Raw genomic sequence first — 20,856 nt, 5'->3', positions numbered from 1 at the left:
ATTTGCAACCTTTACAAGTCATGCAGAGAGACCAGTGGCAGGATTAATGGAGGCCCAAAGTCTACCTCGCGTGCAGAGAGAATCGTGGAAGGTGATTTCCGGGCTCCAACTGGACCATAATTTCACGTGTGTTGACTATGACCATACCCCCATCCTGTAAGTAATGAGAGCCAAATTATTTTACCTGACGTCTATGCATGTTCGACCAGCCTATAAGTATTTCCCCCACTCTACAGAAAAATATGTCCAGTAATTCATTGGGTTGGAAGTAGTGAGCGTGCACAGCTTAGATTGATCATGGCGACGGAGTTGGGTTTTCACCAGTTCCCAGTTTCGCGGAACGTAGGTAATCACTTTGATATTAAACTACTCAGTGCTTTTATCTTTGTATTGACAGTGGCGGCATGGAGTTTCTTTTACAGGGGGAGGAATGGAAAATCTGGTAGCATGCCTAAGGGGAGGCTGCCCCCGGGGCCGTTTCCGTTGCCCATCATCGGGAACCTTCACCTGCTGGGAGACCTTCCCCACCGCGCTCTGGCGGCGCTATCTAAGAAATACGGGCCTCTCATGTCTCTCCGCCTCGGCTCCGCCCTCACCTTGGTCGTCTCCTCTCCAGATATGGCCAAGGAGTTTCTCAAGACCAATGACCGCATTTTTGCCACCAGGTCTCCATCCGCCGCTGCAAAATACTTGACCTATAATTCCTCGGATGTGGTCTTTGCTCCGTTAGGGCCTTACTGGAGGCAGATGCGCAAGGTCTGTGTTTTACAGGTGCTCCACTCTAAGCGCATAGAATACTTCCGCTACATAAGAGAAGAGGAAGTCTCCGCCATGATTCGCTCTCTTCTGAATTCAGTTCATCAGCCTGTGAACATTACCAAGATCGTGTCGGGTCTGGTGACTGATATAATGTGCAGGATGGCCTTGTAAGATTTGTGAGAAACACAGATAGATCTAGATCTGTAAAACAATAATAAGCTTGCAAGGCAAAGAAGAAAGCGAGCAAGAATTTAGAAGAATGAAAACTGAATTCTACATTATGAGGTTGAGAATAAATACAAAAGCAACTAATGTTAAGCTTAGTTGTGCATGCAATAACTGAAGCTAACTAAAGCTAAGTGTGCTGTGCCGCATGCATGCAAGCAATGAGTTAACTACAGCTAGTCTAAGTCTACGGCTAGTCTACAGCTAGTGCATGTACACCAACACCCCCCCTTAACCGTAACTTAGGTGAGTGTGATGTAATAATGAATGGGTCCCGGCAACATGGCCATTTTAGGTACCCAATGCAAAAAAAAAGAAAAGTGAGTGGCAGGAATTCAAAGCTTCCTCTCAATGCTGTTATATGATAGTTTTCACGCAGGAAAAAAAAAAAATTTGTTGAGAAAACAAAGGAAAGGATTTCCCGTATTGAAAGATTTATTCTGGCTTCACTCGACGCCATAGAATCTTTCTCAACACTCTGTCATCGAACCAAATGTATAGTTTCTTCTTTGCCACAGTGACTTTATCTGAAATATGCACGTAGGGTCTCTTAACTTCCACGCTGGCTCTATCTACAAAGCGATCAATCTTGTCTTCGTATTTATGGTAAAGGGCGGGCAATGTCAAAGAAACCATAAAACCCATGTAAAGCAAAGTAAGAAAACTGCACCAAGCACCGATCACAGACAGTATGGATAAGCCTGCAACAACCATGACAAAATTCTTTCCGTCCCTCCCTGATGAAGCGTCGTACAGAAAATGTGGGTCTTGGAGACGAGCCTGCAGATCTTTTGCGTCGGATTGAGAGCCACGAGTTTCGAAATCGCGACCTCGTTGATCTCGGTCAACGACTTGGGCTGCTGCAACAGCGCTATTGCCGCAGTGCAGATTCCGAGAAAAAATGGATGCGTTCAAGGGTGTGCCTGTCTTGGAATTGACTTTGGCAAACCATTTGGGAATCACTCGCGTTAACTCCTCCTCACAACTCGACACAGCTCCCATGCGTTGAAAGATTCCTGACGAACCAACAGATGGCTCTTGTACAGAAGACTCTTTTACAGACCCAGCTGGAGCCGGTGGGCCAGCTAACATATCACCTTCTAAACTATAGATAGTTTCAGTATCATAAACTTCCTTGGACGTGCACCGAGCACTAACTGACCTGCTTCTGTAACAAAACGCAGAGGCCGCCGCCTTGTGCTTACGTTCTGCTGTAAAATGGCTTCTCGAAAATGGTAAGGAGCAAAATAGACCGTTCCCCTTCGTTTCTCCGCTACTTGTGCTGCAGCTCCTTGAAAATGGCAGGACACCCTTCCCCTTGTCGTGAATCGATGCCTGGTCGAGTGGAAGGTATTTCTCGGCGTATTGCCTCGGAATAACGAGACGGTTCAGCTTCCCCACGTCGTTGGGCGTGACCGCCTTGTCGAACAGGTGCTCGCGGCGTTCTGTTGTTGTCGACCACGCGATGTCGGGATACGCCGCAAAGGAGGTTGTGTCGTCCTTGTCAAGTTCTTCGTCGTAGGTTTGTGCGCCCCAACGCCCGTTGGGCTGCGCGACCACGCCCTTGTATTGGGACGACGCCAGCTTGCACTGCGTGTTCTGTGAGGGGCCAGCGTTGATTCCATTCCCCATTTTTTTCAGCCCTGCCTTGTCCGGCAACAAAAATGAAGCGGCCGCAGGTGATGAGCTAGAGTCCTCCTCAGTCCCAGCCATGCCATTCTCGTGGTCTGTTCTAGTCAAATCGTTCCCCATTGCCTTGAATGCGAGGGACTTATAATTAGGCTTGCTGGAATCACTGGAGCTTGAAAGATTTTGTGGATCAGATCCATGCATTATATAAGCATGCATGGGCGTGGATGGCTTCATAGTTAAGAGTGCTTGCGGAGTTTCCTCAAATAGAGGGATGGAGGCAGGATTATCAAAGATATCACTCATGCTGCGCCATTTTTGTGCAGAAGTCTGATCTCGATGTTCAACAACTGGTGGTCTAACAGGGGTTTGAGGAACAAAATCAGAAAATGTATACAGACGAGATTGATCATTTACCTTGCCAGATGCAATCTTCAAATTGGTTTGCATGTCGTAAATGCTCACGGAATCTGGCGTAAATTCCACTTTCCTTCCGCTGCCTGTGTGCGTCATCTGATACACTGAGAGAAGATTCACAGCGAGCCTGGGAGTATGCAAGACATTTTCAAAACTTCCATCTTTGAATTGCACTCTTCCTTGCCCAGTTGCTGCAACTGTAGAATTATCCCCCATGAGGATGGGAGGACCTGAGTATGCATGCAGAAAGGAAAAGGATTCCTTTGAAGAAGCCATATGATGTGAAGCTCCTGAATCGATGATCCATTCTTGTGGTGCAGAATGAAGAGCAATCAAAGCATGCCCGTTACCTCTTGGATGACGTGCTTTTTCTCTTGGATCGGGTGCCTTTTCCTCAGACTTCTTCTTAGCATTCTCAGGAATGTGGTATTCAAGATTGTATTGCTGGAGTGTCTGCGCCATAAGATCTATAGTCTTCTTCATGCATGCAGATTCAGGATGAAAACCACAGTGGCAATAATTGCACATTGATTTTCCTTTCGTTCCTTTCCTTTCCTTTGAGCCAGATGATCCATCGGGGGATCTAGGATTTGCCTTTCCTTTTGCATGCACAGTGAGTGCATGCGCTTTGGAATTTTTAAGTGTGCCCATTTTGATGAGCTTATCTTGCTCATGCATCAAAGACTGAATAAAAGTATCCAGTGAGGGAGGCTTCCAATCTGCACCAGTTGCAGATCTGACTGAGTGGAATGTAGAAACGAATACTGCATACTCTGGACCAAGTTTTGATAAAATGGAAAGAATCAACTGCCTTTCTTGCTTGGATTTGTCGATCCCGCATCCATTCAGCTGCACCAACAAAGCTTTATACCTTGTGAAAAAATCTTGAATGTTCTCAAAGTTTCTCGGATCTAATGAGTTTAACTCATTTTCGAGAATGTGACCTTGCATTTCATCTTGTTTTCCAAACAATTCTTCCAAAATTTTCCATACCTGATTTGGAGTTGAACATGATTCAACATGAAATAGCAGTTCTGGAGAAATAGATAAACATAGGATGCCGAAGGCCTCGTCCATGCGATTGAAATATCTTGATTTCTCCACTGCCGATGTTGGTTCAACTTCCGTTTCCATGGTTATTCGAAATAAGCCTCTACTTCTGAGATGAAGTTGAATCTTTGGCTTCCATTCGAAATAGTTATATGGAGTGAGAATTGCCGATTGTGGAAACTCAAATTTAGACTCCATTCTGTCTTGTTGCTTCAATCTTCTGAACCTGCAAATAAATTGCTTGTGCACTGATTTACAAATCCCTGTGCTCTGATACCATGTAAGATTTGTGAGAAACACAGATAGATCTAGATCTGTAAAACAATAATAAGCTTGCAAGGCAAAGAAGAAAGCGAGCAAGAATTTAGAAGAATGAAAACTGAATTCTACATTATGAGGTTGAGAATAAATACAAAAGCAACTAATGTTAAGCTTAGTTGTGCATGCAATAACTGAAGCTAACTAAAGCTAAGTGTGCTGTGCCGCATGCATGCAAGCAATGAGTTAACTACAGCTAGTCTAAGTCTACGGCTAGTCTACAGCTAGTGCATGTACACCAACAGGCCTTCGGTAGAAAATATAGTGACCAGGACATAATTGGCAACATAGAGTTGGTATCAATGGTGAAATAAATTGTTGCATTGTCTGGTTCTTTTAACATTGGAGACTACATACCATACTTGGCCTGGATGGATCTCCAAGGCTTCAGCCGTCGCTTCAAGAAAGTAAGGAAGTCGCAGGACGATTTCTTAGAGAAAGTAATTGATGATCACGCTGCCCAGAATGACGCCAACGCTCCACAAGATCTTGTGGATGTTTTAATTGCAGCCTCGGTCGATAAAAATGCAGCGTTCCAACCTTCACGAGATAATATTAAAGCCGTTCTTCTGGTAAGTATATTTGGCTTGAAATTCATCTTCTCCCATTGAGGTTAGGTTACTTTTTACCTTTGCTTTTTTTATTGTGGAATTATTTTAGTGTGGTTTTTTTAATTGGGATTATGAATTATATTGGATAGTGTTAGATCTGAGATTTTTGTAATCTATAATGTAGATAAGTGTTTTTAGGATTAACCATATTTTCAAGATTGGGTCGATCTTTTGAATCAACTAATGTGGTTCATATCTAATCTTGAAAATATGATTAATCCAAAAAACATTTATCTATATATTGGATAGTTTTAAATGTCAAAAAATATTGGCAAAAATAATTGAAAATAATTGATGTTTGGAACTATACAGTGTGATTTATCATTTTATGGGTAAGATAAACATTATTGAAGATGAACCATAATATATAGTTAGAAATGTCAAAAAAATATTGGCAAAAATAACTTCAATGTGATGGATGGGAAGGGATAATATTAAAGTTGTTATTGTGGTAAATATGTTGATTTGAAATTCTTCTTCATGATCCAGATTTATTGTGGTTTGTCATTTTATCCCAAAGATGAACCATATTAGTTGGTTTAAAATATTGACAGAAATAATTTTCATGTGTTAAAGATATTATTAAAGAAGCTATTCTAATAAATATGTTGCTTTGAAATTCTTTTTCCCCAACCAGATTATTTTGCCGATGTTTCAAATCATCCACTGTAATTCATAATTTTAGTGTGATGGATTTAGAAGAGATAATATTAAAGCTGTTAAAGATAATATTAAAGTCGTTATTCTAGTAAATATGTTGGTTTGAAATTCTTCTTCCTAATCCAGATTATTTGGTTCAATGTTTTGAACCATCTAATATAATTCATCATTTTATTCCAAAAATGAACCATACTAAATAGTTCTTTGACAAAAATAATTTCAATGTGATAGATCTAGAAGAAATAATATTAAAACTGTTATGGTAAGTATATCAATTTGTAATTTATCTCCCTAATCTATCCTATTGAATTTTATTTTTTTTCAATTTACAACATTTTATCTCAAAAATGAACAATACTAGATAGTTTTTTTGACCCCAAAAAACAATTGCAAAGTAATAAATTCAGAAAAAATAATATTAAAACTGTTGTGGTAAGTATTTTTTCCAATTTACAACCTTTTTATCCCAAAAATGAACCATACTAGATAGTTTTTTGACAAAAATAATTGCAATGTAATAAATTCAGAAAAAATAATATTAAAACGAACCATACTAGATAGTTTTTTGACAAAAATAATTGCAATGTAATAAATTCAGAAAAAATAATATTAAAACTGTTATGGTAAGTATGTTAATATGAAATTTATCGCCTTCGATCATATTGAGATTATTTCGTCAATTTCTCAAAGCATCTAATACGATTCATTATTAATCATTTTATCCGGAAAATGAATCACACTAACAGGTTCAGGGTTTAGAATGTTTCAAAAAAAATTGTCAGCTAAAATAATAATTTCAATATGATGAGCAAAACTATGCACTAAGTCTTCCTTGATTCTTAAGAATAACAAGGGAGTATATATAATATGATGGACAAGAAAATAAATTTCAAATGAATCCTAATCACAAAGAAACCTTCATTCTAAAGTATGTTGATTTTGGATATATTATTTCATCAATTATTCCAATGGTTTCCGATAATTCAATAATTGTGACCCCGAACTTATGTTTACAATGGTGACAGGATATGTTGCCCGCTGGCACGGACACGTCTTCTACAAGCTTAGACTGGACAATGGCCGAAGTACTGAAGAACCCTCCAGTGATGAAGAAGCTTCAGGAGGAGTTGGAACGTGTAGTTGGATTCAATCGCATGGTAAGCGAGTCTGACCTGCCTAGTCTCGTTTACTTACAAGCTGTGGTGAAAGAAACACTTAGACTCCATCCAGCCGGGCCGTTCGGGGTTCCCCACGCTTCTGTGGAGGACTGCACTATATTGGGTTATCAAATCCCCAAAGGAACTCGCGTTCTGGTTAACCTTTGGGAGATTGCAACGAATCCTGAGTCATGGGGGGAGGATGCAGATACTTTCAATCCAGAGAGATTTATGAAAGCTGGAAACATAGATTCTAGAATTCAGAAGTTTGAGTGGCTTCCGTTTAGAGGAGGCAGGAGGGGATGTCCAGGACAGCAACTGGCAACTCTTGTTGTCGAGTTTGCGGTGGCCCAACTCGTGCACTGTTTCAATTGGAAGCTTCCTGGACATGACTGAAAAGTATGAATTTACAATGCCCAGATCCCACAAACTCTTTGCGGTTCCAACTACTCGACTTGCCGTAGCAGTGTAATTACGTATGTATCATATTTGTATTGCCAACTGGTCACATTACGTTGTGTGGGAGTAAAATAAAAACAGCAGACCACGTAGAAGCTGTTGAAATAAAGCCCTGGTCTTGTAGAAACTTCTTACCAGACGGGACATTATACTTTATAGTGTTTAATAGCTTGGTTATTAATTACGTAGATGTTAGGAATTTTTACTTAATTCCAAAGATGTGATTTTCATTTTCTGCTCTAGAGCTGTGAATTTCTGTGACCAATTCGCTGCGACCAGAATTGAAAAACCTGTAACTGAGTTTCGAGTCACTGATATAACAGGATTATACCGGATATCTTATAATATCCTCCTTGTCAGTAATACATTCACACGGAATATTGTTGAATTAAAATCTTACCATGAATCAGATCGTTGGATAGGAACAAGTAGTGGCGAAAAGTAGAAATAGTGGAAAAGTAGAAATTTGTAAAGATTTATCTTTAATATGGATTTGATATGAGTGGAAAGGTTTTTATTTTCTTCCCTCGTAATTTTTTTATGAGTTTATATTATTTAATTGTTTTTTATAGTTATTTAATTTTTAGTAAAAAAATTATTTTATTTTACTTTTAATTAGATTTTGATAACTAATTACACATCATACGGCACTGTAGAATGGGCTTCTGGGCTTTTTATTGTTATAGTTTTATATTAGAATTTGGTAAAATAATTTTTAATTTAAATATTTTTTTTAATATATAAATAGATTTGTTTAAATACATAAATAGATTCAAATATCTTTAAAAAAATATATGGAGTATTTAAATTATGTAGAATGCATATATCAAATTTATAGTTCTAACAAAACTTTGCTATATTTTGAAAAAAATTAATCTGAAAATATATAAATAACTATTTACAATTATTTATATTTATATTGTAAATAATTTTATTTTGTTTCTTTGAGAAATCTTGTTTTGAATAGCCGGCAGAGGTTGGGTCTCATGGCCAGCGAACGATGTGCTAAGTCGTACGTGCTGCTGTGCAGGTTCGAGCCCCCTCTTAATCGAGGGTTGTTCTTGCGGGCTTGGCGGTTTCTCCTAGAGGTTATAATGGCAGCCAGTGGGATTTGACCCCGCGTTGTTGCTGATTTCGCTAGTCAACAAACAAAAAAAACATCTTGTTTTGAAAATATATATATATATATATATATATATATATACCAAAATATTTATAATAGTGTATACAAATCAATGATTGAGATTTATTTCCAAATAGTTATGTCTTTTTATTTTTTTAATTTAATTTATTATTTAAAAAATGTTATATAAACAAATTTCATAAGATGTGAGTTATTATTTCTAGAGCATGTGGTATTGATAATCTATATGGTATTGTAACAAAAATATATATACAAATTAAAAATCTCCATAATAAAGTGTTTGTAAGTTTCCATGATTAATGAGTTTATTGCATGTTTTTTAAAATATTTATATTTTTAACTTATATTAATATTTTTATAATTAATATTAATTTAAAATAAATTCATAATTTAATTACCTTTTATGATTTTTTTTTATCTCATTCAAATATGTACTTACAAGCCTATGACAACATCAGTTATTTTATGTTATAATATCTTAACTTAAAAAAAAAAGAGGTTAATAGCCAAATCTAAAGAAATAGGTTATCGAGGACCTACATTTGCCATGAGTGAAAGTTTCTAAATTTTTTGCCAGGGGGTATTTGTGGATAATTATTCCATTCATGAACAAGTGTAACATGCAACATTGCTTCTTAGTACCCGCTTCTTATGAAAAACGTAATTGATACGAGAACTTATTTGTTCCACCAAAGATTTCTATAAAGTAATGGTGGCTGAGGGAGAGACCAAGAAAAGCTACAAACAAGGATAGAAAGGACGCATTCAGAAGGGATGAGAAGAGGAAATACAAAGATGGATGAAGAGTGGTAGCGAGGAGATGAATCAGCAAGAGCTACCAGTAGGTAGCGCTTAAGAGAAGAGAAGAGAAAGGGATTGCCTCTCGATCCCTGGAGGTTGTGGGTTGAGTATCTAGTCTCTTGAGCCTTGTAACAACTTAGGGTCCCTGGAGACAGTCGGTTGAGATAGGATCCCTAAATCCCTATAATAGCTTGGGTCCCTAGAGGCTATGGGTTGAGACAGAGGTCTTTGGATCCCTATAGCAGCTTAGGTCTCTAGAGACTATGGGTTGGGATGGAATCTTTGGAGCCCTGTAACAACTTGAGTCCCCTAGAGGCTGTGGGTTGAGATAGCAGACTGTTGAGCCCTTTAACAACTTTGGAAGAGACCATCCTAGAGTAGTAGTAGAGGAAGACTAGATTGAATACTTATGGTTACCGCCCTGATCGAACAATGGATTTTGGACTCCTTAGAAGGGGGAGAATCACTATGTGTGCAATTGGGACTGAGGTTGGGAGCCTCTGGATTCCTGGTGTCTACCAAGCAAGTAGTTATCAGTTAGTGGGATTGAGGAAGGAAGTCCTACGGGGTCCCTGATTCAGTGGCAGTTGATGTCCTAGTCCTAGAAGTAAGCAACCCCATAGACTCTAGAATTTGGCTTGGGGATGACGACTGCAAGTAAGTGTGGTTGCAACTGTCTATGGTTGGGTGGAGAGTCCTTGTCCTAGACTCAGTTTCCCATCAAGTTCAAAGATAAGTATCTTTGTATGTCATTTATCTTCTAATGAATCATGTCGAAGTATTATAGATGATGGTTCTAGATTCAGGGACTACACTATGTTGATTATGCTTGCATCTGTGGTACATTTTCCTTGGGGATATGTTATTGATATGTATATAGATATATGTGTTGATCATATAGATGCATGTGTGTGTGAAAGATGAAAGCAAGAATGCGTGAAATGATTGTGAATGATGGTCACAAAACATCTGATGCATAATAGGCATAAAAAACTACATGATAACAAAGGCTAAGCCACAACACTGAGCTGAGCCTAGACCTACATACATGTTTAATAATGTGGAAAGCAGCACATACATAACTTATTAAGAAAGAGACAGAAATCGTTACATGTCATGACCGAGCTATGAGAGATTGGATTAATAGTTGAAAAATAGTGGGTTCTGAGACCCATTTTATCAATATGTAGATTACATGGAAGACCCTTTGCATACTAGGGCTTGTATTCACTTATATGTCATTTTTTGTCCAGTTACAAGTTGTTGTGTTGCATGGCAAACAATGCATTAATGACAATGAGAGTTTTACCCTAGAACCAATTGAACCACCAGCTTTTCTTGAATGTCTTTTAGCTTGGCATTTTCAGCAGGATGGATACCTATTGTTGGCATCATTGGGTGGTTGTTGAGGCACCCGAAGGCTCCATGTAGTGTCATGTAACTTCTCGTAGGCTCGACACAGGGTCCGCTACCATTGGCATGTGGTAGAAGAGGTAGGAACCTCTCAAGACTACACACAAATCCCGTGGTAGGTAAGTGATGTAGGAGCACCTATGTCACCTTGGGTAGCATTCCCTCTGAGTGGGAAGGGAAGAATTGTGGGCCAAGTACCCAATGGAGAATCTATCACCTAAGCTCAAGCAGGATAATGTTGTAGACAACCCTAAGAAACCAATGACATCATCATGAATTTATGAAGCACATCTGGTAGTCCACCATATTCCTAAAATAGATCCATTTTCACCAAGACTAACTCAAGGAAGCCTGTGCGGTGGTAGAGCGGGTAGTCGAGGATGTTGTAGATATCTTTTTCTAAGACACTATGTGATACAGAGTCGAGTTCCCTTGACCTATTCATGGCAAGAATGAGGAGGAAGGCCTTGTTGTGGTGTAGAGGAGTGAGGCCATGAACTTATAGGAAAAGTGTGAGCTAACCTTATCCTTTGCTCGGTCAAAAATCTAGTCAAGGGAGGGTTTCAATTGGTAGAACCATATTCCCCCTCGCATGATTGGTCAGAATGACGAGGCAAAAAATATGTAGAGCCAATGCCCAAAAGATAATTTAAGTTGAAGTCAGGGACTTGAGGGTAAAGGGCACCAAAGTTCTATCAAGTGTTGGTGACAAAAACTTCTTCCTTCACTCGAATCCATTAGGCGGGGAAGCTACCAGAGGTGGCCACCCCAGAAGCCGAGAAGGTTGGAATCCTGGAGTGTTGTTAGATGGATTTCTTAAGGGGCTCCGGGTTCAAGGGTTCCCGTTTACTTAGCAAAACCAAGTGTCAACCTAGTCATCGGGGAATCCCTCACTTTCCTTAAATAAGGCAAATGACGACTTATCGTGAAGGTTGAAATGACATCATCATGACACTGTGAAGGAAATGTCATAAGCATTTTGGGAGTGTTTGGTACCCAAAGCAGCCACACACGGGTGACATGTGGACCTCTTGCAAAACGACACAGTGTGGGTGATGTTGACATGATGTCTTCCGAGCGATGGTGAGACCCCAGAGGTCAGAAACCTTGTAATTATGGATGGATGAAGGTCCTGAGAACCGTAGGTTGCAGGGATTTTCAGTTGAAAGTGCACTGGTTGACAGATAAATTCTCTGTCACTTGGGGCCGTTAACCCAAAAGTATTCTGATAAGGGCATCAGGGTTGTGGAGCCCACAGGGGCACTAGTGGATAGTGTGTGGATGGTTGTGTGGTAGCTGGAATATTGGAAGTCCTTAACCATTATAGAAAATAATATCGAAAGTGTCAGGGTAACAAGATGGATAGAGTATGGGTGGTCAGACCCACACCAACATGGCAGGTCATTGATGGGAAAGAAGGTCATCATCGTAGAGTAGTGGTCTGTCAACCGAAAGGTCAAATTTCGGGGGGAACCTCAACTTTAGAGTTCAAGACACGCTGCGCGTCCTAGAGTCATCACATGCCAGCCAAAGGATCGAGATTTCGAAGGCGACTCTGGATTGCAATTTCAAGGTGTGTTGAGGACCCAAAGCTGCATCGAATTAGTTAGTGAATATATATATATATATATATATATATATATATATATATATATATATATATACCCGCATTCCTTGAATGAAAAATGAAGGGATCAGGTACATTACAATATTTTATTTTGGAATTTATTATAGGTCAAAATTCGTATTCACTACAAAATATTTAAGGGGAAAGTCTAAGGGCACCTATAAATGGTCACATTCCAAAACATTATTTTATTTATGGATTTTTCAAATATATATTAGAAAAATATTACATCATTGTAAATATTTTTCTTTTAGAATTTTTAAATAAATTTATTTTTCTTCTGAGTTTGTAGTTTTTAAATGGAAAACTCAATTTGGTGTTGTAGAGAGACATAAGCTGCTCCGCGCGCGCCTCCCCCTGGCCATGACGGCCCTCTCACCTTCCCGCCGCCCCGCGCCTTGCAGCAGGGCTGCAAGGCTCTGCGCCCCTGCCTGGCCTCCTGCCCTCGGGCCCGCTCTCCTCCCCCTCCCGTACTCCTTGATCCCTTCCCGTTTCTTTCTGCCTCTTCTGACCTAACCCCGGTTCAGCTCCGCTCCTGCGCCTAGCAGCGCTGCTGCTAGGTCGCCCAGACTCCTTCAGTCCCCCGTTCTTGGCGGCCATGGGCCCTTCTGGACCGGATCAGGATGATCTCATGAAATCCTTTGCCTCCCTAACACAGGAGAACTCTTCGGAGAGAATCAGGCCTGTCACTTCTCGTTTTGTCAAAAAAATGGATGAGGTTCCAGAAATCCCGCTTCCCCCCGCCCTTCCAAGGAGAGCGGCGGTGGCTCTTGCAGACAGAGGCCTGGTTGGCCAGTTCATGGGCTTATGGCCCTCCCCTCGCACTGTCCAGCGATGGGTGGAAAGAAATTGGAATTCGATGGTTCAAGGCAAGATAGCGATTCGATTCTGCGGAAGAGGGTTCTTCACCTTCCTCTTCGAATCCATGGAAGACTGAAACTTAATCTTCAGGAATGGCCCATACTTCATGGACACGAGAGGCCTTTACCTGAACAAGTGGACTCCCGACTTCGATCCGGAGATGGACGTACCTAATGCTGTTCCTGTTTGGGTCCGGCTCCCGCATCTGCCCCTCCACTGCTGGGGGGACGAGTCAGTGAAAGCAATTGGAAACGGAATAGGGAAGTATATTGACAGATCGGAGCCTAAGGAGAACATGCATGCATGCGCAAGAATTTGTGTCGAAGTGGACCTGGGAAAAGGACTGCCAGAAGCCATCAAGATTAGAGTCGATCAATGGACGCACCTTCAGCAAGTCGACTATGAACAGCTCCCCTTCAAATGTAAGGTATGTCATGAGTACGGTCATTTCGCTAACAGATGTAGTAAAGCAAAGGCAAATCTCTCTGATTCTAACATTGAAACAGCAGAAGAAGTCTGGGAAACTGTAAAGAAAAAGAGGCCCAACCCCCCACAAGGAAACAACAAGAACCCCCCAGTAGCCCCCATCCCCTCCACCCAATCAGGCCCGGCCTTCCCTTTATCCTCTAACCAATTCGAAACCCTATCTGACGCTGACCCAATTTCCCCTCCCCCATCCCCTAGAGCCCCCCCCGTGATTCCCTCTTCTCCCCCGCCATCTTCCCCCCCTCCCTCTTCCCCTCCTCATACAATAGAGAGAATTCTAACCAGGAACAAGTCCAAAGAAAGCAACACATCAGCAGATCCCCCAAGAAAAGTGGGAAGGAAATCAAACAAGGAGCTAAGGGATGAGACGGCAGCAAAAGAAATGACCACAGGGATTCAACAACCAATGGATACCTATCTGGACAAGACGAGAGGAAATGGGGAAAAAGGGAAAGAGAAGGGAGGTACCCACGCCAAGACTACTAAATGATGAATTTGGTCTCTTGGAACTGTAGGGGGATGGGCTCCTCCCTCAAACTTAATGCAGTCCGCGATCTCCTTAAATCCGAACACCCAGACATCCTCCTCATCCAGGAGACCAAAATAAGTGAACAAGATTTCGAAAATTTCCTAAAAAATAGCAGAACTCATGAAGGAATTGCAGTTAGCGCATCTGGCGCCTCAGGTGGCATAGGGACCATCTGGAACAAACAAAACTGGAACCTTTTAAATCAAAGACAAAGCAGCTGGTGGATTCGTTCAGACTTACAGAATACGGCAAAGACAGAAGAATACACAATCTACAATGTTTACGCTCCCCCTCACTTCAGGGACAAGGATGCTTGCTGGAAGTCAATTGCGGCAGACCTTCTGGAGACCCAAGGCAGAAGCATTATCCTAGGAGGGGACCTGAACTTAATAAGAAATGCCGAAGAAAAAATGGGGGGCAACTTTTTGGCGGATCCCTCAAGGGAAGCTCTAGAAGAAATCACTCTAAACCACAACTTGGTGGACTTCCCTCCTCAGAATGGGCGCTTTACCTGGTCCAACAAGAGAGCAGGCCGAAACAACATAAAGGAAAGATTGGATCGTATCTTGATCCAGGACAGAATAGTTGCTAATTTTGCATGCATCAAAAGCCTCATCATCCAAGGTTACCTTTCAGACCATAAGCCTGTTGCACTAAAATTGGACAAAGGAGCCAATTTGGGCCCGCTTCCATTCAGATATAACAGAGCATGGGACAACCAGGAGGAATTCCGAGACCTGATAAAAGAACAGTGGGCAATAGAGATAAAAGGATCTCCGCACTATGTTTGGGAAACCAAAATAAAAGTCTTGCGCTCAGCCATAAAACATTGGGCCAAATCCAAATCAATAGAAGGAAAAAGAGCTAAATCAGCGCTCCAAGATAGGCTCACGCAGTGGGAAGAAGAGAAAGACAGCAGACAAGATACGGAAGAGGAGCTAGTCAAAGAGATGGAACTTCAAAAGGAAATCTACAAGCTGAACAGAAGAGAAGAAGAAGAACAAAGGCAAAAATCAAGGTGTCTATGGCTAAAGTCGGGAGATAAGAATACTACCTTCTTCCACAACAATCTGAAAATGAGGAGAGCTGGCAATAATATCGACAAAATTATTGTGGAGGGAGTAGAATTAAAAGAACACAAGGACATAATGGAGGCCGCGACCGCGCACTTCCAAGATCTCCTTACCGCGGACCAGCAAGACAGTGACGGTTTGGAAATACTGAACACCATGGAAAGTAAAATCTCAGAGGGGCAAAATTTTGAGCTGGACAAAGAGATCACTGTCGAAGAGATAGAGCATACAATACGCAACATGGCCTCAGACAAAGCCCCGGGGCCAGATGGCTTCACTGTGGATTTCTATAAAAATCACTGGGACATCATCAAAAAGGACTACATCAGAACAGTTAGAAACTTCTTCCATAAATGCAAGATGGGAGGCGGAATGAAATCATCCTACCTAGCCCTCATTCCCAAAGAGCTCAACCCTCTCTCTTTCAACCGCTTTCGCCCTATCTCTCTCTGCAATGTCTCCTACAAAATCATAACTAAGATCCTGGCCAACAGACTTAAATCTATTCTTCCCTCCCTCATTTCTGAGAACCAAGGTGGTTTTGTTCCTAAGAGGCAAATCGCCGACAATGTAATCCTCATCCAAGAAGCTATCCAAAGCAGTATCTCTAGGAAAGAAAAGGGCATGATACTGAAGTTGGACACGGCCAATGCTTTCGATCGAGTCAATCATTCCTTTCTCCAAGCCGTCCTCAAAAAGCTTGGCATATCTGAGCTGTTCATAAGCAGGGTGAGGGAGTGCATATCAGGCAATTGGACTGCCCCCCTCATAAATGGAAGACCAAGCCCAGCCTTCAAAAGCTCAAGGGGTCTAAGACAAGGGTGCCCGCTCTCTCCCTTCCTTTTTATTCTCATGGCGGAAGCCCTCAGCTCGAAGTTGGAAAACTTGAGGAGGAAAAAAGAAATAACGGGGATTGAAATTGTCAGAGGGCTGAAAGGAATAAATCACTCCCTGTTCGCGGACGAAACCCTCCTCATAGGAGGTGCCTCTTGCATTATGGCGAGGAGATTTAAAAAAGTCTTGGATCTTTTCCTTCTTGCCTCGGGAGGCAAGCTAAACAATAATAAATGTATGTTATACGCCTGGAATGTCCCTAACCACATCATCCATCGCATATCTCTTATCTTGGAAATTCCGGCTCAGCTGAATTGGTCCCACTTCATGTATCTGGGGCTTCCTTTGGCCAAAGAGACAATCAAATCAGGGATTTGGGTCAAAATCATTGAAAAGCTCAGAGGCAAATTACAGTTGTGGGGAGTGCACTGGTTAAACTTAGCTGGCAGGTCGACCCTAATCAAGTCCATCCTCACCTCTCTCCCCATCTATCAGTTCGCCATAGCTCTTGCCCCTGCCAGTGTTCACAAACACATGGAACTAATAATCCGCAGCTTCCTGTGGCAAGGAGGCAAGCAGAATACCAAGAAGTTCAGCTTGGTTAAGTGGGACAAAGTTATCCTCCCTGTGGAAAAAGGAGGGTTGGGAATAAGGGTCCCAAGGCTGGCTAACCTAGCATTGGGCTTCAAGCTCATATGGAGGATCCTAAATGAAAAAGGGGCATGGTGGACTACTATAGTAAAGAAGAAATACCTGAATGGCCAAAACAGTAACATCCTCACTGAAAACATTATAGAAAGACATGGTACCCCAACCTGGAATCTGATCAAGAAAACGCTCCCCCTCTTCAAACCTTTCATCTCGTGCGCTCCAGGGAATGGCAGGGAGGTTAATATTTGGAATGACAGAATCATGGGGTCCCAGGCGAGGGGCACAATCCGCCATCTGCATCCTCTCCATCGGTGGATGGATGAAGCGAATTACACTTCTCTCTTTGACATTTCTCTATGGGATCAGGACTGCTGGGCAGGCTGGACCCCCCTCAATCTCCCCATGGACTTAGCAAAGCTTTGGAATGAGCTCAAGAGCTCACTAAGTGGCTCAGCCCCCATCAACAAAAGGAAGGAGGACAAGTTCGTTTGGGATCCTAATGGAGGAAATTATTCAGTTAAAGAAGGTTACAAAGCCCTCCAGGATATCTCAGAAGCTAACAATTGGCCTTTGTTCAAGGCTGTCTGGCGCCCTGAATGCCTTCCCAAGATTAAATTTTTCAATTGGACTCTCCTGCATGGCAAAATTTTAACAGCTGAGAACCTCAGAAAGAGAGGTATACAGGGTCCTTCCATGTGTTGTTTGTGCAGACTAGCTGAAGAAACCATCAAACACCTCTTCCTTGAATGCCCGATTTCTAAATCCTGTTGGCATCTCCTCTCGGGCGCAATCTCCTCCGAAATCCTCCCCACCCAGATCTCGACTCTTCACAAAAACTGGGCTAGAAGAATACATCAACCTAAAAAAGGAAATCTGATAGGGCACAGGATCTGGAACAGCATCCCTGCAAACCTGAGTTGGCAAATTTGGATTGCTCGTAACAAGTGCATCTTCAATAACGAAAAACCATCCATAACAAGTATTGTAGCTAAAACTATAGCCTTCACGGCTGAGTATTTCGAAGCAACAGGGATCAACCAGAAAGACATGGAGGTTGCGGATGATAGGCTTAAGGAATGGCTGAGCAAATTCAACCTCAATTCAAGTCCTTATGCTTATATCTGAAAAAGAAATGATAGCCAGAATTGGAAGCTGCGTGGTACTGAAGAGGAAATCAACAACTGGTTAAAAAGCCAAAGGAGACCTATCCTGTACTTCGATGGGGCTTCAAAAAAGAATCCGGGACAAGCCGGGGCAGGCGGGATCATAAAGGATCCGCAGGGGAATACTATGGTTTCTTTCGAATGGGGTTTAGGCCATTTGACTAACAACAAAGCAGAGGCCTATGGCCTTCTTCTGGGCACGTCTATCTTAAAGAACCTCGGCCTCCACAACCCCCTCATCCTAGGTGACTCAGCCATTACAATCGCTGCCATGTCCACAGGGAGAGATTTTAATCAACAGGCCCTTAACAACATCAAAATCCGAGTCATGGAGAATATCAGAGATTTAGGTGAGGTGACATTCAAACATATCCTCAGGAACTTCAACAAAGATGCAGACCAGCAAGCGAACCAGGCGGTTAGAAGGGAACTGGGTCAAGTCAGGGAGAATAGTTTCATCTATGTCAGGGATATTCCGTAGCATCAAGCCTCTCGCGGTCCCGAGTCACTTCAGGCAGCAAGGAAATCTGATCGTATCTCCTCCAAGATCACAAAGTAGCACTATCGGGCACCTGAGCGGATCTCTTCCTCCTCGGGCCTCCAATTCAATCACCTTTCTCAGAAAATGTGTGACTTCTCGTCCTTCCGAGGCAGACACTCTCTGCGTCATCAGTAGAACCCATACCTCCCCCACGAGTTTTGACAGCAGGGTAATCATCGCCCTTGACCGTTTCCTCCTCACCCTTGGACACATTCAGCTTTCCTCCATCAGCGCCATCGACCTTCTTCCCTCTTTAAATATTGGGCATGCCCTCGACTCCTCGCCAGACTGTGATCAAGTCTTAAGAGCTCTCTTAATCTCTTGGTGCATCGCAGATGATTTTCCTCCGCCAAAGCCTCGGCTCTTTAGAGACCTCAGGGTAAGACTTTCTCATCTGTTTCTGTTGCCTACTAACAGTGGTCCTTCTTTTTTTAGCAGTAACTGGAAGCAGGTAAGGATAGTCCGCTCTCTATTAAAGCTTCAGCTCTTCAGAAGCCTTGTCCCTTCCACCACGTTCCCTGGCCCCCCCATCAACAGCACGACCTCTGGTTTTATCCTGAGAGCACCGCCCCTCTGTCTAAAGCCTCAGCACTCCCGCAGTCAAGCTCCTCTCACAGCAGTACCTGTCTCTTTAATCAACAGCGAATCCTCTGACTTCATTCATCAGGCCAAAACGATGGAGGACAAGCAAGGCCAGCCTTCCAAACAGGGCCCAAACAAAGACCCTATGGCGAATCTCTTCAACAGCAAAGAATGCAATATGTGCATTGCACATACTGTTATGATCAACAGCATTAAAAAACAGCTAAAAGAATTAACAGAGGACTACCATGCAGATAGAGAATCCAAAAGAAAGAAGCTGGGGAAACGAAAAAAGGAGATTGAAGATCTGAAGGACCGCTGCATTCACATGGAGGCGGTAATTGATCATCTCCGCACTCTCACTGAAAGCAACCAGGCAGAAGCATCGACTAGAGCCAGCGCCCAGAAGGATGATTCGGTCACTCCACACTTTCCGTGATTTATGCATTGCAAATTTGTTTTGTTAGTAGGATCCTATGTAAGGCAGTATAGCCGTTTACTTTCAACTTTGTTTACAATCACGAGAAGCAACGAGGATTGCGGGTCTGTGTACCCGATTTTGTGCCTCTGCTCTCATACTCTTCCTCATTATGTAATAGCACTTCTTTCAGAAAGTTTTTTTAATATATGAGTAGCCGACATTGTAAAAAAAAAAAAAAAAAAAAAATGAAAACTCAATTTTTTCTTTGGCATATTCTTTTTTTGGAAAATTTTGAGTTAAATTACTTATTTGGCATTTTTTTTCTACACAAAATAAATTAAATGACTTATTTTGCAAAAACAAATCATTAATTTAGTAAATTTAAATGAAATTATATATGCTTTAATCAATTTCAAGTTTTTTAAAATAATTTTTTATAAAAATTTCAATTTTAAAAATTATCCTTTACAAAACTAAAAATAGTTAATCTTTTTAGATTTTTCATTTTAATTATTTATTAGAACGATTATAAATTTTACTTTTTTGGGATAAAATCAAATTAGGAATATCTAAATATATAAAAACATTTAACCATTTCCATTTTACAAAAATTCTAATACTCCCTCATACAATTTGTAATCAACCAATAAAATACCTGCGAAATTTTCTATAATCAACATATTAAATACATATATACTCATACAATTTGTAATCAACAAATGAAATAAATGCGAAACTTTCTATAATCAATATATTAAATACATATAAGAAATATAATTCAATTTCTAATAGAAAAATATAATAAATATAATTATATTTTTAATGGAAAATATAAATATCGTAGAATTATATCTTTTTGTTTACTACATAGAAAATCTTTTATTTATATATATATATATATATATATATATATATATATATATAAAATTAAAATCCTCAATTTCAATTTGCTTTTAAAAACTTGATTTAAATATTTTAAATAAAAAATTAAAAATAAAAAAAAAATATTTTACTTTCCTTATTTATGTCAAAATGACTATGAATACTAAATTTGATTAATAGCCAGGCATGAGTAAAGGGGTATTTCATCAATCCCCTTAAAAAAAATTAATGGTCATTTCATTAATTTTGAATTCTAAATATTTAAATATTAAAATTTATTTATTTTTTAATAAAATTTTCATTGAAAATTATATTTTCATAAAACTGGGTAAACATCATGCAAAATTTTAAAAGTCGAAATCACACTTTCAAATCCAAGTTATTTCCTGTGCAGCCAGGAACAAATAATGGAACGTGGTCGAAGTATTATATGAGACAAAACATATCATCTTATGATTCTCATGATAGTTTGATGATGGATCATGTTTTTGGTTTGAATTAGCTACCATCATTAAAGTTGATATTTTGTTCATGTAAACTAAAATAAAACAAAATAAAAATTA

The 20,856-nt window shown here is 40.7% G+C and overlaps 1 protein-coding gene and 1 pseudogene across 1 annotated transcript; both read left to right on the top strand.

The window, feature by feature from the left end:
- The first annotated feature begins 297 nt into the window (after window positions 1-297).
- Window positions 298-930, top strand: LOC149233175 (cytochrome P450 71A26-like). Its single transcript, XM_089382116.1, has one exon. It carries the CDS (start codon window positions 298-300, stop codon window positions 928-930), a length of 633 nt encoding a protein of 210 aa, XP_089238242.1.
- Window positions 931-4,769: 3,839 nt separating this feature from the next.
- LOC149233174 (cytochrome P450 71AU50 pseudogene) lies at window positions 4,770-7,222 on the top strand (annotated as a pseudogene).
- The last annotated feature ends 13,634 nt before the right edge of the window (window positions 7,223-20,856 follow it).

Source organism: Pinus tabuliformis, chromosome J (genome assembly GCF_031772625.1).
Source record: "Pinus tabuliformis cultivar Carrire ecotype Pingquan chromosome J, CPIR1, whole genome shotgun sequence".
Lineage (NCBI taxonomy): Eukaryota > Viridiplantae > Streptophyta > Pinopsida > Pinales > Pinaceae > Pinus > Pinus tabuliformis.
Note: the sequence above shows the minus strand (reverse complement) of the source record. Positions and strands in the feature narration are given on the sequence as shown.

What these genes read in the sequence shown, in the direction of transcription:
- LOC149233175 (XM_089382116.1), top strand. Translation starts at nt 298, where the DNA reads ATGGCGACGGAGTTGGGTTTTCACCAGTTCCCAGTTTCGCGGAACGTA.